Source organism: Populus trichocarpa, chromosome 1 (genome assembly GCF_000002775.5).
Source record: "Populus trichocarpa isolate Nisqually-1 chromosome 1, P.trichocarpa_v4.1, whole genome shotgun sequence".
Lineage (NCBI taxonomy): Eukaryota > Viridiplantae > Streptophyta > Magnoliopsida > Malpighiales > Salicaceae > Populus > Populus trichocarpa.
The window spans coordinates 7,761,459-7,778,078 of NC_037285.2; the positions used below are offsets into that span (position 1 = coordinate 7,761,459).

A 16,620-nucleotide genomic window follows, 5' to 3' on the forward strand; every position below is an offset into this window, starting at 1 on the left:
TTTTATTGTTGAGTTGAAATTTTTTATAAATGTATAGAAATTTGAATTTATATAGATAATTGATAATGAATTTAGAGTACTATTAAAATAGATTGAATAAGTTTGAGTTAAACCAATATTTGCAAATTTATTTAGTTTACATAATTAATTAATACATGATGTCATCGATATTCTATAAAGATTTGATATAATTTTGAGTTAAACCAGTGTTTGCAGACATAACACATAGAGAGGCTTGAAATAAATATCATCTAGAAAATCTACAAACTTGAGATGATATCTCCTTCTTCGTTTGTCGACTTGATGAAGCATTTACTCATGCACATAATTGGTGTTATTGTGCTATGTGTGCTACTGTGATTTTAAGTATTTGCATGTTAATAGACAATGAATAATGATACAATCTAGCAATAGAAATTGTTGTACACTGATGAAAATACCGACAGGCTACAAAATATCAATAGATACACCAACGAATTAAGTCTATCAGTATATACCAGAGAGCATTGGAATTGTTCCCTTCAATATGTCATTGTTTATTGTGTTCAATATAGAGTGTATCACTAACAGATTAAATCTATCAGTATATTTCAGAGAGCATTAGAACTTTTCACTTCTCAATTATATTGTTCATTGTGTTCAATATAAAGAGTATCATCGCGGATTAAGTCCATTGGTATGTTCCAAAGAGCATTGGATATGTTCACCTCTCAATTGCACTGTTCATTGTGTTCAATACAAAAGGTATCACCAACATATTAAATTCATCGGTATATTCTATAAAACATTTGAACTTTTTAATTATGTACGTTGTTCATGTTGTCCATTACATACTGTATCACAAATGGAAACACAGATATAAAAATATTATTTTTAATTTTTAATTTTCCAACTAGAAAGTCATTGGTAATATTTGGCGGGTTTCTGATTTTTTTTTTATTAAATTAAAATTTTTAATTAGACTTTATAGATAAAAACACCGATGAACAAATTAAAAATATTAATATTTAATTTTTCAATGGAAAGGTCATTAGTAATAAAAAAAATCTGTGTAAAACAAATCATATTTACGTAGGAACAAAAGACAAATGCATGAGTAGAGAAATGAAGTTTAAATTGAAAAGATATATTTTTCCTTATTTATTTCAAATTATTAAATTTTTTATAAAAAAAAATAATTTCATTTTTATTCAAGATCAAGCTACTAATAAAAGGACATGCTCCATTCAAATAAAAAAAAATTGCATGAACACTAAAAGAATAATTTATTTAGCAAAACACATTTGCCTCACAGCATCGAGCTGGTATTTAACCACCTTGCTTCTAGACTGGCTTCCACTTTGTGCTTCCATGATTGCTTATTTGCATTTTTACTTTTTCCCAAACAAATTCTTTTCACCCCTTGCGTGCTTACATGAACTACCAAAAATAACTTGCCATGCAGTTTTAATACAGCAATAAAAAGAAAAAAGGTGCACTATGTTTTTCTTTGCCCCCCTCTATTTCCGGACAACATCATTACCTTCATTTGGATTGGTAAGACAATCGACCAAGTTTAATTAAGTCTCTCCTTTTTCTTCCTCCATCATTTTTCCTTCATTCTAGATACCTTATTAGTTACCTCGTACTGCAGTGGAGGTAAATAACTAATATAAATTATAAGAAAATTTTGTATTTTTTTAATATAAATAAAAGATTTTGAGTTTCATAAAAAATATATATATATATAATAAATATTTTTTAAGATAAATTTCTCATTCACCTGTATTTTTATTTTAATCATGTTAATATTTTATTTTAAAGTATTTTTTAAAAATAATTTCTAATAAAATTTTAGTTTTAAAATTAGGTGAATTTCACTTTTAATTTAGTCTCAAATATATTTATTTCCCATGTTTTTAAAATAAATTTCTACCATCATTTTCATAAGTTAGTCTTCATTTCGTAATCTATAGCAATATCAATAAAACTCCTTTTTTTGTATAGAATTTTACTAGAGTTTATGATGGAAAAAAAAAAAAAAAAACACTTATGTCCTTGGTGTTGAGATAGACTGGTCTTTTACTATGTATTCATGGGTTATTATAAGATTGATCGAGGATAATTTGATCTTTTTACTTTTCAAATACACAGTTTAATAATTATATTATTCTAAAAAGCAAATTATTTTAAAATGTTAAGAAATTCAATCTTTTTACATTTTAAAGATACGATGTAAAGACTCCACTATCCTTACAAATAAAAATTGTTAAATTTGCATCAAGGTGCTTTTTCATATATTCATAGTCCTTTTTTTTTAATCTTTTTTTATTGTTTTTTTTTTTTGCAATCTAAGTCTTTATCATTTAGTTTTATTTAATTTTTATATCGAATTTGGTACTTATTTTTTTATTGATGTTTATTTATTTTTAATTTTTTTTCTAATTGAATTTTTTTTCAATTTCATCCCTTAGTATTTGATTTCAAATTATTTTTATATCAAATTTAGTCTCTATTTTTTTAATTTTTATTTCTTATGTTTTGGATCATTTTTTTATTGCATTGTTTTTCAACTTCGTCGCTTAACATTTTAAAGATTTTGAATTTTTTTCCTCTATTTTTTAAGGCTTGCCTTTTATAGGTTTAGTTTCGGGCTCATGACTAAGATCATGAGTTTTGAAAGTTAACACGAGTTAACTTTGAGTTTTTTTAGGTTCTTTTTTAAAATTGATTTTGTTTTCAATTTTATCCTTCAATGTCGGATTTATTGAAAATTGGTATTCATGTTTTTTTTAATCTTATTTCTATGAGATTATTTCAATCATGTGTCTATGATCACAGGTGACACGTTAAATCGAGCTGGCTTGAGTTTTTTTTGTTTTTTTGTTTTTTTTTAGTTTTTCTCTTTAATATTGAGTTGTTTCATAATTAAACTTTATAGTTTTATTTAGTTTGCCTGTGAATATTACAACTACGTTGCATATTTAACATGTTAAGTTAAATGGACTCGAGTTAGGTTTCTCATACTTTTTTTTAAGTTGTTATTTCTTAAGTTTATTTATTGTCATTTTATTTTTATTTAAATTATTTAAGTTTATTAAATTGGTTATCATGCTTTCTAGAAATGCTTATATCACCTTAATATTTTTTTTATATTAAAAAATCTATTCGGCTGTCATGGAGCGCGACCCTATCTATCGGAGGAAGTTGACACCTGGATTTTGTTGCTGGACCCACAAAGGCCTCGAACTTACAAAGGTCACTATTGTATTATATGGGATTGGGAGAAAAGTGATGGCACGTTGAAGGGCCGGTGGTAAAGGTCCGTTTAAGGATTTGGAAGGTTGTCTGTACTTTGTCACTTATCTGGGGCCCATAAAGATAGTTCTCCATATCTATTAACATCATGGGGTTTGTTAATATATCCGACGGTTGCTATCGAATTCAACCGTTTATTTAAGAGAGAAGGCCTTTCTTTTCTATTGGTGATCCCCATCAGCTAGTGATTCTTTATCCGTTGATTTTCTAACACGATATATCAGTAACGGCCTTATCTCTGAAAGGGTGGAGTACGGGACTTCTTTGTTCTGTGTTCTGTTGAAACATCTAATAGAAGAGGAATAGGTTCTTTACACTGATATGGTGCGATCCGACCAAATCTTTTTTAATATCGGGTCATGTAGAATTTTTTTTAATAGTTATTAACTCCAGTTTAATAAATTAAATTTAAAAACTCTTTACACAACTTATTATTTAATCCAAGTTACATTAATTGTGTCTAGGTACGCTGGATTCCAAAACAACATGGATAATTGATAAAATTATGGTTTGGATTTGAAAAAAATCTCATAATTATACTTATTAAAAACATTAAGATGTAGATATATTAGATTAACTCGGATCAATTTATAATAACCTATCAAACCTATGATTGGGGTCATGGATTTCACTATGTTTAATAATATTTATTATCATTTAATTATATGATAAAAAAATTATTTTTAAATCAACAAAATATTGAAGAATTACTTCAAAACAATTAATAAAAAATTTCACAAAACCTCAATATTGAAGGATGACATTGAAAAAAAAAAAAGAAAAAAAGCTAGGCCACACACATAACAATGAGTGGCCCAACATGTTTGGGCCTTTAAATGAGCTTAGGCACGTGACCTTAAGAAAGGCTCTAGGCCATGTTTTTTTTTTTTTCTAAAGATTTATCTACCCCTTATGTTTTTTTTTTTAAAAAGACCTAAACAATGCGTCATCTGATACCAACCTATAATCTAACCATCATTGTTGCAGGGTACGCGGCGTCGCGGCGAATTTTCCATTTTTTAGAATCTAGGATGTGTGTATGGTATCTAGGGATGACCAGAAAATATTGTATTTGGTTGGTAAAAAAAATGGAATGGGAGTCGCCACCTAGTATTTTGGTCACTAGGAACCCTAACTGGTCTCAAAGATTGGGTACGGGGACTGGTTGCGTAAAGGGAAGGTATTAACACCCCAAATACGCCCTACCTAAGGTAAGCTGCATGGTTTTATTTGTCTAATAAAATTCAAGGTCTCGTTATGTTTCCTAATTGTTGGTATGGTTCAAGAAAAGTCCTCCTCAATAAGGAGGTCCTTATCTTATCGGGTAAAACCTGACCGTTCTAACGTCTATGTAAAAAAACATATTTTTAATATCAAGAATACGTTTTACGTATAAATTCGTAATCCCAAATATTAAAAGAAAAAAAACAAAAAGATTTTTTGGAATTTTTGAAATATTGGCCTAGTTCTCATGGCTTGAATAAACGGGTTATTAAAGCCAAAATGCATGCTAATACATATATTGTTTTGAAATTTTCTTTGTTTGTGTGAAAATATGGTGTTATAATATCTATATATATATATGTTGGAGAGACTAGGCCGTATTTAAAACAAAATCATTTTTTAATTATGTATATTTTTTTTTTGACGTTTCGACGCAAATCGGGAATTTTAATACTGAGTTTGTATCCTTACGGTATAAAAATACAACCCAAATATTAAATCACTTTGATAAAAATATGCAGGAAAAATCAACAATATTTTTAAAGATATTTTGGAAACTTTTTTTTCGAAAATCTTTGATGTTTTGATGAAAACCGGGTATTTTAATACCGGATTTGTATCTTTACAGTATAAAAATACAAACCGATATTGATCAAAATATAGTAATAAAATTACAACAAAATCCCATATATTTTTTTACTAATTTTTGCAGAATTTTCGTAATTTTTCACATATATATATAAGTAATACAAAAAATATAATATATATAATATATATAATATTAAATCGGGCTGGGCCGGCCCAAAACAACTGGGCCGGACTCAGCCCCAAAAGTGTTGGGCCGATCTCGGCCCAAAAAATGGATTGGGCCGATTTCGGCCCAGATACTATTATCCACTTCTGGGCCAGACCCGACCCAGAAGACTGGGCTGGGCCAGGACCAGCCTGGCCCAGCAACAAACGCTGGCGGGGGGAATTATTTTCCCCCCACCCTTCTGCATGCAGAACGTTATTCGTTCTGCATGCAGGAACGAAAAAAAAGAAAATGCAGTAATGAAGGGAGGAGGAAGAATTACCTGGCACGGAGGAGGCGGTGGAGCTTGCTGCGTTTCCGGCGGTGTTGTGGCGTTGCGGTGGAAGCCGGTGGTGGTATCAAGCGGCGCTGTAGTCCCAACGGCAGCTCCAAGCAGTGCTGCTACTTCCCCCGGCAGCGACGTTCTTCCCGGCTCCTTGCTGTTTTTTTCGTTTTCTATGTTCCCTCGCGGTTTCTAGCTCTCCTTCCTCTCAGTGTTGGGTTTTCGGTGTCTCTCTCCTCTGTTTCGGTTGATTTTCTCTCCTCTTCTCTCTCTTCGGTTTTTTTCTTTCTTCCGGGTCTCCTCCCTTTCTCCTCCTTTTCTTCTGTGTTCTTGGGTCTATTTATAGAGCCAAGAGGCGGGGCTTTTTATGGCTGCACATGGGGGGCAGGGGCTGCGGCGGTTGGTCGGCCATTCGGGTGCAGCTGTCGAGACGTTACTCCCCTGTTTTCTGCATGGCGCGCGGCGGGTGGTCGGCCAGCGGGCGTGGCTGGCGAGGTGCGGCTCCCTCGGTTTTCTGGCAAGGCATGCGGTCAAGAGAGAGGCAGCACACGTGAAGAAGAAAAACCCACCATTTTGCTTTCTTCCCCTGCTGCACGTCCATGGGAGGAAGAAAGAGGAACAGTGTCGTTCAAAACGACACCGTTCCGATCTTCTTCTTCTTTTTTTTTTTGGCATGAAACGGCGTCGTTTTAGGCAAAACGCGCCGTTTCATTTAAGTCCAGCAAGACGCCAAAACGCGTCAATTTGCAAAGCAGCCCTCAATTATCTTCTTTCCTTCAATTGCATCCCTGCCAATTTCGGTCTCCGCCCCTATAGTTGGCCGCGTTTTTCACTTTGGTCCTTGGCCTCTGATTTATGCAATTGAGCCCTCAATTGATTAATAAACTTTCAATTTCTTCAATTAGGCCCCTGAACCGAATAATTGCAGCCCCTCCATTTACGCGCCTCTTCCAATTTGGTCCCTGATTTCGGATTTTCTCAATTAAGTCCCCAATTGGCCCTTAAACTTCAATATTTATGCAATTAAGCCCCTGATTTGACCTAATAAATTCCTAAAAAATATATTTTGGCCCCAGAACTTAAATTTCTTCTAATTAAAACCCAAATTGACTTAAAAATCAATTTTTCTTACAATCAAATCCCCTATAAATTCATTTAAAAATCCAATTAAGTCCATAAACATCCAAATTTGGGCTTTTCTCCTCAAATTTCAAAATTCCCCTCTCAATAGGGCTCTCATCCTTCAAGAATATACTGTCCTAACTCCAATCTTTGTATTTTTAACCTCATTGACCAATTTTCCAACCATTTTCTGAGCACTCCCACCTCTTATTATTTTTTCTAATTTCTTCCGGCTATATATTTATATTTTTATGGGGGGAACCCAAAAATGGGTTACAACAGATGCCCCCTCTTTATAATACTTACGGAGCAGAGGTTTTGCGCAGTAAGTTTTATAAAGATAAACCCCAAAACGGAACTCCCGAAACTGATCTGGTTGAAGCTTGATTGATCTGAAACTTGTCTTTTACAGCAATCCTCCTCAACTTGGAATCCCATCTGGCGATCTCCTTTAATCAATTTGGAATCCCATCTGGCGATTCCTTTTTAATCAACATGAAAAACGAGGTCCCATCTGGCGACCTTCAAATAGCGAAACATGAGATCCCTTCTGGCGATCTCCTTTAATCAAACTTGGAATCCCATCTGGCAATTCCTTTTATTCAAACGAAATATGAGGTCCCATCTGGCGACCTCCAAATAGCGAGATACGAGATCCCTTCTGGCGATCTCCTTCAACTTGGAATCCCATCTGGCGATTCCTTTTATTCAACAGGTAATACGAGGTCCCATCTGGCGACCTCCAAATAGCGAAACACGAGATCCCTTCTGGCGATCTCCTTTATTCAACTTGGAATCCCATCTGGCGATTCCTTTTAACCAACATGTAATACGAGGTCCCATCTGGCGACCTTCAAATAGCGAAACACGAGATCCCTTCTGGCGATCTCCTTTAATCAACTTGGAATCCCATCTGGCGATTCCTTCTAACCAACATGTAATACGAGGTCCCATCTGGCGACCTTCAAATAGCGAAACATGAGATCCCTTCTGGCGATCTCCTTTAATCAACTTGGAATCCCATCTGGCGATTCCTTTCAACATGAAATATGAGGTCCCATCTGGCGACCTTCTAATAGCGAAACACGAGATCCTTTCTGGCGATCTCCTTTAATCAACTTGGAATCCCATCTGGCGATTCCTTTCAACATGAAATGAGGTCCCATATGGCGACCTTCTAATAGCGAAACACGAGATCCCTTCTGGCGATCTCCTTTAATCAATTTGGAATCCCATCTGGCGATTCCTTATTACCAAAGCTGATATCGATGTCGTTCTTCCTGATGGCAGGGTTCAAAACTTTTCATTCTCTCTTTTTCTTGTTCTTCTCGTTGTTCCAGAATCCACTATGGTTCAAAACCGTGATTCTTTGCTATCATCCTCTATGATTCTTTCTTCGTCTCCAATCTTGTTGGAAAGCATCAAGGTCTCCTCCTGTAATGATCCAAAAAACATATATGCAATGCTTTATGATTAGATGTCATGCATGCATTCGTACCTGGTTTTGAAACATAGGCCCCATCACCTTCTTCGAGTTCATGAGCCTCCTTCTTAACCTGAGCTTGCTTTTGAAGTCGCATGCTGGATTCATCTCTCGTGTTGCCTCCTATCATATTTTGGAGAAGAAATCTCTGACTTTCTTTAAGTAGTCCTTTTCCCAAAATGTATGATTTGTCATTGCCTCTTTGCCATGCTTTTGTCAAATGCTTTAGCTTGGTTTTCAAATCTATAGGCTTCCGTACATTTTAAACACGTAAAACTTTTCATGAAAACATCTCTTATTGCCCCCAGTGTAGGGGTGTGATTTTAGCCTAGGCTTTTGTATAGAGAAGGAATTCGTTCAGCCGATGCTAAACTTTTTTAGGTGTGATAACAACAAAACATGCGCTATTGGGATTAATGCAAAAAAATGATTGTTGTGAGATCAATGCAAAAAAAGAAAGAAGTCAATGGCCAAACTTTGCTTTATTGATTTAGGAGCGTACATCAAACATAATATCTTTTTACAGAGTCAGAATTCACAGGTCGAGCTAGGTCTTCTCCATCCATTCTAGCCAACTTCAGCGCTCCTCCTGAGAATGCCTTCTTTACTACGTAAGGACCCTTGTAATTCGGTGCCCATTTGCTTTGATCGTCTCCAGGTAACGGCAATATTTTCTTCAATACTAGATCCCCTTCTTGAAACAACCGCGGTCTAACCTTCTTATCATATGCCTTGGCCATTCGTTTCTGGTAAAGTTGGTGATGACATATTGCAGCTATCCTCTTTTCGCTGATCAAGTTCAGTTGCTCATATCTCACTTTGGCCCACTCAGCCTCTTCTAGTTCGGAATCCATTAATACTCTTAACAATGGGATTTCCACTTCCAATGGCATCACTGCCTCCATACCGTATACCAAAGAATATGGGGTAGTCCCTGTCGAGGTCCTGACTGTAGTGCGGTATGCGTGAAGTGCGAATGACAACATCTCATGCCAATCTCTATATGTGACTACCATTTTCTGAATAATCTTCTTGATGTTCTTGTTGGCGGCTTCTACTGCGCCATTCATCTTTGGTCGGTATGGTGAAGAATTCGAATGCTTGATTTTCCATTTAGTACACAGCTCCGCTATCATTTTGCCATTGAAATTCTGTGCATTATCTGTCACTATCTTTTCAGGAGGACCATATCGACAAATCAAGTTCTTCTCTATAAACCTCTTCACTACGTTCTGTGTTACGTGGGCATATGAACTAGCTTCTACCCATTTTGTGAAGTAGTCAATAGCTACGAGGATGAATCTATGACCATTGCTAGCTTTTGGGTTAACAGGCCCGATCACGTCAATTCCCCACATTGCAAACGGCCAAGGGGATATTAGATTAAATAGAGGAGCTGGTGGCATATTGACCTTGTCACTGTAAACTTGACATTTATGACATTTCCTGACATAATCGATACAGTCTTTCTCTAGTGTCATCCAAAAATAACCAGCCCTTTGGATTTTCCTCGCTATCATATGCCCGCTAGCATGGGTTGAGCAAATCCCCTCATGGACCTCCCGTAATGCCTTTCTAGCATCTGCCTCATTCAAACACCTTAGTAGGGTCCCATCAAATGATCTTTTGTACAAAATCTCTCCATCTAAATAGAAGCAATGGGATGCCTCCTCACACTCCTCATTCCAGGTTCCAGGATTCTTTTTCCTTAGTAGTCGGAATATAGGTTCACACGTTGTTGTTAACTGAGCTATGAACCTAGCAATGTAGTTTAATCTTCCCAAGAATCCTCTTACTTCTTTCTCCGTCTTAGGGGATGACATAGCTTGGATGGCCTTCACTTTATCTGGATCCACCTCTATACCTCTATCACTTACCACAAATCCTAACAGCTTACCCGATTTAACTCCGAATGAACATTTTACAGGATTGAGCCTTAATTCATACTTCCTCAGTCTCTCAAATAACTTCCTCAAAACTTCAACATGATCCTCTTCCCTTTTAGACTTGGCAATCATGTCGTCTACATACACCTCAATTTCCTTGTGCATCATGTCGTGAAACAAAGTCACCATTGCTCTTTGATAGGTTGCTCCGGCATTCTTCAATCCAAATGGCATGACCTTGTAGCAGAACGTCCCCCAAGGTGTGACAAAAGTTGTTTTCGTCTTATCCTCCGGAGCCATTTTTATCTGGTTGTATCCTGAAAAACCATCCATAAAGGAATATGTGGAACTCCGGGCAGCGTTGTCTACTAAAACATCTATGTGTGGTAGCGGAAAATCATCCTTGGGGCTAGCTTTATTCAAATTCTGAAAATCCACACACACTCTAATCTTCCCCTCCTTCTTAGGCACCACAACAATGTTAGATACCCATTGCGGATATCTAACTACTTCTAGAAAACCAGCATCCCATTGCTTCTCGAGTTCTGCCTTGACCTTGATCCAGACATCCGGGTGGGCCCTCCTCAGCTTCTGCTTGACTGGCTTACAACCTTCTTCCAACGGTATCTTGTGTACTACAATATTTGTATCAAAACCAGGCATATCTTCATAGGACCAAGCAAAGACATCTGAATATTCTTGTAATAGGGTGATCATTTTGATCCTTTGTTCAGAAGTAATTAGGGTACCTATTTTTAACTCTTTCTTAAGCTGATCACTGCCCACATTGATGGTTTCGAGTTCCTCGGCGATAGGCTTCCAAGTCTGTTCCTGTTGTTCTACTAGCCTAGTGAATTCACTGATATTACTTTCATCCCACTCTTCTTCTTCCATAGCTATCACATGCTCGTTCAAGTTTGGCCATTTATTCTTGATGCTAAATATATGTGATGTTGTGGGAGATCCGCTTTCAGGATTCCTGAAAGCGGGAAGTGTTTGGTGTAAATGCATAAAAAAAAGAAGGCAATTTGTGAAAAGTGCATGATCTCACAATTTATTTAAAGAAAAGGTGGGCTCCATGACAAACATAAAATCTAGCTGACATCATGAGCCTTGATTGTCAACTAGAGGAAATAAAAGCAAACATAAGCAATGACAAAAGCATGTTAAGACAAACAAAATTGGTTTACATTTTGAAAACCACTGGAGCTTCTTGGGTCACCCAGTTCTGAAACTTCTCGTCTTGAGCTAACTTGCGCACAAAGGTCTTGGCGGATACTTCTTCTATGGTGTAGACCGTCAGTTGTGGGAGTGCTTCATCTCCCTTTCTTGCTACTGTCTTCATGTCATCTCCTTCCACCTTGTTTTCCCCCAAGGTATTTATGCTCATGTTTGACGGCTCTTAATCAAGGCTTTCGGCTTCTTTATCATGTTGCATTATGTATGCAGCTTTTGGGAATGACACGCTAAGGGGAGGGATTTCCAGCTTTTCTTCATCAGGCTCTCTTCCTTTAATTCTAGCCATCCTTCTTGCCCTTCTCCGACCAGCAGCCCACCGATAATCCTCTTGGTTAGGTTGGTACCCTAGCCCAAATCTTTGAGCAGCACTTTTCATCTTTGCCAGATTAACCCCTTCTGGTATCCCGATAATAAGGTTATACTGAAATGGGATTCCGCGGTTCAAGAAGCATAGACTTGCCATCCTTGCTGCTTCTGAGATCCTTGGCCTTCTTAGCACTGTGTTTTTCGGCACCCAGTCGGTGTTCACAATCTCAAAGGCATGGATATTGTTACCCTTGCAATCACCCGCTTCGATAAAAGGCACAGCTACATTCTTTGTCATGGATACTGTCTCCTCGGCCTTGACAGTTACCAACATCCCATTCATGATATACTTCAGGCATTGGTGCAATGACGAAGCTACTGCCCCCGCTGCATGAATCCAAGGTCTTCCTAACAACATACTATAGGAAGGGTGGATATCCATAACCTGAAGTGTTACTAGGAACATTTATGGTCCCACATATAGCTCCACTTCTAAAGTCCCAATTATTGGCCTAGGCGACCCGTCATACGCTCTGGCCATCATAGTACTTGGCTTAATATGGGATTCATCGATCGGCATTTCTTCTAGCATGTGTTTTGGCAACACGTTAAGGGCCGAGCCATTATCAATGAGTACTTTTCCTACGAGGCAATCCTTGCACCTAACCGTAATGTATAAAGGCTTGTTATGTCCGGTACCTTCAGCATCGAGCTCGTCAGCTGTGAAGTACAGGTAATTCGTTGCATGGATTCTCCCCACTAGGTGCTCCATGGTTTTATGTTCGATGTCTTGGGGTACATATGCCTCATTCAATACCTTCTGCAAGGCGTTTCGATGCGGCTCAGAGCTGAGTATCAAGGACATAAGGGAGATCCTAGCTGGAGTCTTCTTTAGTTGATCCACTATGCAATATTCGCTATGCTTGATCAACTTCAAGAATTCATTCGATTCCTCTTCCGTTACTGGCTTATTAACTTCTAGTGCTTTGTCTAGATCTACCACTTCTTTGCCCTTTGACTTCCTCAACTCCTCGGGCGTAAAGCAACGACCACTCCTGGTCAAACCACTTATCTCAGGCTGGAACAAAGGAAGAGGAGCTTGAACGTTAGAGGCATAACCATAATTATAAGGCATGGCATTGTGATTCCCTATTGTGTAGGGCGGTTTAACCAAGATTAGCCTTGGGGGCCCATAAGCTGTTTGCTGGACCCTGCATACTCCTGTCATTTCATCTTGACCTTCCATCATACTCACCTCACCGCTGCTCTTTATGGGTTCAATCCTCAACTCCCCCATTTTTAGCATTTTTGCAATCTTTTCACAAAACTCGATGCAATCCTCAATATGATGTCCATCTCTTCCATGGTATTCATAGTAATCATATCCCTCCAAATGGCTCTCCACCTTTGTCTTTAGAAATCCTGATTGTACCAACATGTCGTACAACCTCTTCATGGGCACCTTCAACACCTTGCATTGATTTCCCACTTCGATCATGCCTATTCCACTACTATTTGGGGCATGCTTAGGCAATGGGTTTGAATTAACATTGGGCTTGTCCTCAAAGGATACCCATCCCATCTTAATAAGCTCCAACAACCTCTTCTTGAAGGCGTAACAGGTTTCAATCCCATGCCCGGGATTACCCCCATGGTACTCGCAAGCCAACTCGGGCTTGTACCAAATTGGGAATGGTGGTTGTAGTGGTAGTGTAGGGATAAGAGCTATTTGTCCGATGCTCAACAGTTTGGTGTACATGTCCTTCAAAGGCATGGGTAAGGGTGGCAGTTGTTCCGAAGTGTATTTTGTATGGGGTCTTTGGTAGTGATTTTGGTAGTTCGATTGGTTATTTGTTCGATTAGGGGAAAAAGTTTGGTTAAAGTTTATGCGTGAGAATTGAGAGGTAGGTACTTGAGGATTATGGAAATCTACTCTCTTGCCCTTATACCCACCTTCCAGATTGTTAACATCGCCTTCTCTCTTTCTTCCAATGAAACCCTTCTTTTCCACTGGCATCGCTATTCGCCCAGCCTTAATCCCTTGTTCTATCCTCTCAGCTATGCGTACCGCATCATAGAAGTGTTGAGAGGAGCTACCCATTAGGTGCTCATAATAAGGTGCTTTGAAGGTATTGGCAAACAAGCTCACCATCTCCGTTTCTATCAAAGGGGGTTGGACATGCATTGCTTCATCCCTCCATCTTTGCGCATAAGCCCTTACTGACTCCTGGCTCCTTTTCTCCATTGCCATTAGACTTGTTCGATCAGGAGCGATTTCCATGTTAAACTTGTACTGTTTGAGGAAAGCCTCCACTAAGTCTCTCCAGCTCTTGATCCTGATGCTGTCTAACCTCATGTACCAGCTTAAAGCGGATCCTGCTAGGCTATCTTGAAAGAAATAGATTAGCAATTTATTATCACGGATTACTTCCGCCATTTTGTTGCAGTAGGATCGAAGGTGAGTGTTTGGGCATTCCAAACCGGTATACTTAATGAACTCTGGTATTCGAAAATCTTTTGGTACCACGATGTTTGGTACCAAACATACTTCAGCTGCTCTCATAGGGTCAAACCAATCATTACCCTCAACTGCCCTTAATCTTTCTTCTAGAGCAAATAGCTTGTCTTGGTCCATCACACTGGGAGACCTATTATCCGGGACTCCCTCCATTGTTAAGTCCACAGTGATTGGAGCGTGAGTTGGCTGGATAGGGGTGATCGGCACGAAATGTTGTTCATTGGCCGAGTTTGCCCCCTGGTTTTGGGATACTTGAGGGACGTGCGCTGCTGGCGCTCCTTCAGGCTGTTGTGCTGATGTTCCCTCCCCATTCTTAGCTCTTAGAAGCTGCTCAAGTAAATCAGTTAACCGAGAAACTTCATTTTTTACGGACTCCAACTCGGTCTGATAATGTGACTCTAAGTGAGCTCTCTCTTCGTTCTCCATTCTTGCTCTAGACCGGGTGTTGTGGACCTTGGATGTGGGACCTATGTTTCACGATCTGGAATGCATATGATAAATTAAACAAATGCGTGATGAAAATATGATGCTCGTGCAAATGTATATTTTAAAATTGATTCATGACTTTCGTAATCCTTTAGGCAAGATTTCTGAGTTGACCCGATTGCTGTAAAGGGGGTTTGCCAAGTTCTTTATCATAGTAGCTTACCAAAACACACTTAGAAAGAAAGATAGGTCATAGCCTTCTTATAAATAGAAGTTGCTCATACAGTGATAACAGAACAAGGGAGTTATACATTGCTATCCTTAAAAGGCATTTCCTCTATTAGCTAAGTCCCCAATAAAACATGTGATGGCTGCCATGTATTCCCGATACTTTGAAGCATCATTTCCAACTTGGGTAGCTTGTCGTTGCAACCTTTCCGCATAACGGGCTACTTGCTCGACCTGCTTCGTTATATGCCTTATCTTATCTTGGAACACAGTGTTATCTGCAATTATCACTTCGTTGCTGGCTCCTAGGGCTTCATTACTTCTTTCCAACACTCGAACCATATCATCCGACCGGGCCAACTTATCCCTTACCCTCTGCAGTTCTTCCTTTTCGATATCCAGCTCGGCTATTTTGGAGTTAATTTGGACTGTAAAGCTGTCCATGTAGCCTTGACATTCTTGACGCTCTTGCTTAGCCTTACTGAGCTCCTCCTCCATCTCGAAGTAATGGCTTCTCAACTCCCTCAACTCTTCTACTTGTATCTCGATCTCAGATTGTAAAGTCATCATTCTTCCTTTCGAAGACTCAGCTCTTTTCTGGTAATCTCTCATATCAGACTCGACGGCCTTTCTTGCACTTCTCTCTTCCTCAAGTTGCACCATATATTGAGCTCTAATCCTTCTTTCCTCTTCTATGTCGAGCTGGGCTAGCCGATTCTTCTCCTTTTCAACTTCTATTTTCTTTGAAAGAATGCTCTTTCCCTTCTTCAAGGAATCCATCACCTCTTTGTCAACATTCATCTTGCCTTTTGTTGATCTTTTAACCTTTGCCAACTCTTTTTCTGCGAGCCCATTCTTCTTAACCAGCTCATCATATTCGGTCATTCGTTTCTTTAGCTCAGCCTGGACCCCTTTTGCTATTTCTTCCGCTACCTCGGCCCTTTTCTGCCATTCCTTTAAAGATGTCAATTGTTTATCCTGTTTTTCCAACTGCTGGTTCAAGTAAACCCTCATCGTGTTTTCTTCCTCTAATTGATTTTCTAATAACTGTTGTTGCCCTTTACTTTTATTGAGATCAATTACACATCGTTCTAGCTGCTTTCTCAGCTCTTCCTCAATATCAGTCCTTTTCCTTTTTGGTTGCTCTATTGCGGATTCTGGATGTTTTGGTATGGAGAAACCCCTTTCTTCAGAAAGCTCTTCATTCCTCCAAACGGCATAATTCTGGCTGAATGATGTTTCAAATGTGCTCCCTTCTTCCTTTTTTACCATCAGGGGTCTTTCCCAATCTTGTCGGATAAGCTCCATTTCTTCGAGGAAGGGTTGGTGCTTGAATAAACCGATGAAATCAGCTAAACCCAGAGTTCTTGGCGCGTACTGCATTCCACCCAACTGTCTTGTTACTAGGGCGGGCGCGTAACTGATGTACCCGGTTATACCAATCAAGGGAACCCATATCTTATTTCCACAGCTCATTGTGCAGATGGCATTGTTCATCCATGGTGCTTTCCATTTGAAGTTGCTCCTTGGCAATGCTGCATATTTATCTATCCATGCTTTCTCATCCCAATTCTTCCAAGTCTCATCCATGGTAACCTTTAACGGTCGTAGGTCAAACCACCAAAAGTTGTTAAAAATGTCCCTTGGTGTTTCGATATGACTGATAATCCATAAATACAACATAGGGGTGCAACATCTCATGGCTCCTTTTCCATGCATTCTGCAGTGATTGAGTGATAACATGGTTTCTCCCAAAATAGCTGATGAAGGATTGATCTGGTCACGCTCGTATTCTATGAAGACACTTGCTGCTTC

General features: G+C 38.4%; 1 protein-coding gene across 1 annotated transcript; it reads right to left on the reverse strand.

The window, feature by feature from the left end:
• Window positions 1-12,099: 12,099 nt before the first annotated feature.
• Window positions 12,100-13,650, reverse strand: LOC127904525 (uncharacterized). The gene is made up of 2 exons (XM_052448694.1): window positions 12,538-13,650; window positions 12,100-12,453 (listed from the first exon to the last, which is right to left on the reverse strand). The coding sequence occupies exons 1-2, from the start codon at window positions 13,648-13,650 to the stop codon at window positions 12,100-12,102; spliced, it is 1,467 nt and encodes a 488-aa protein (XP_052304654.1).
• Between the last annotated feature and the right edge of the window lie 2,970 nt (window positions 13,651-16,620).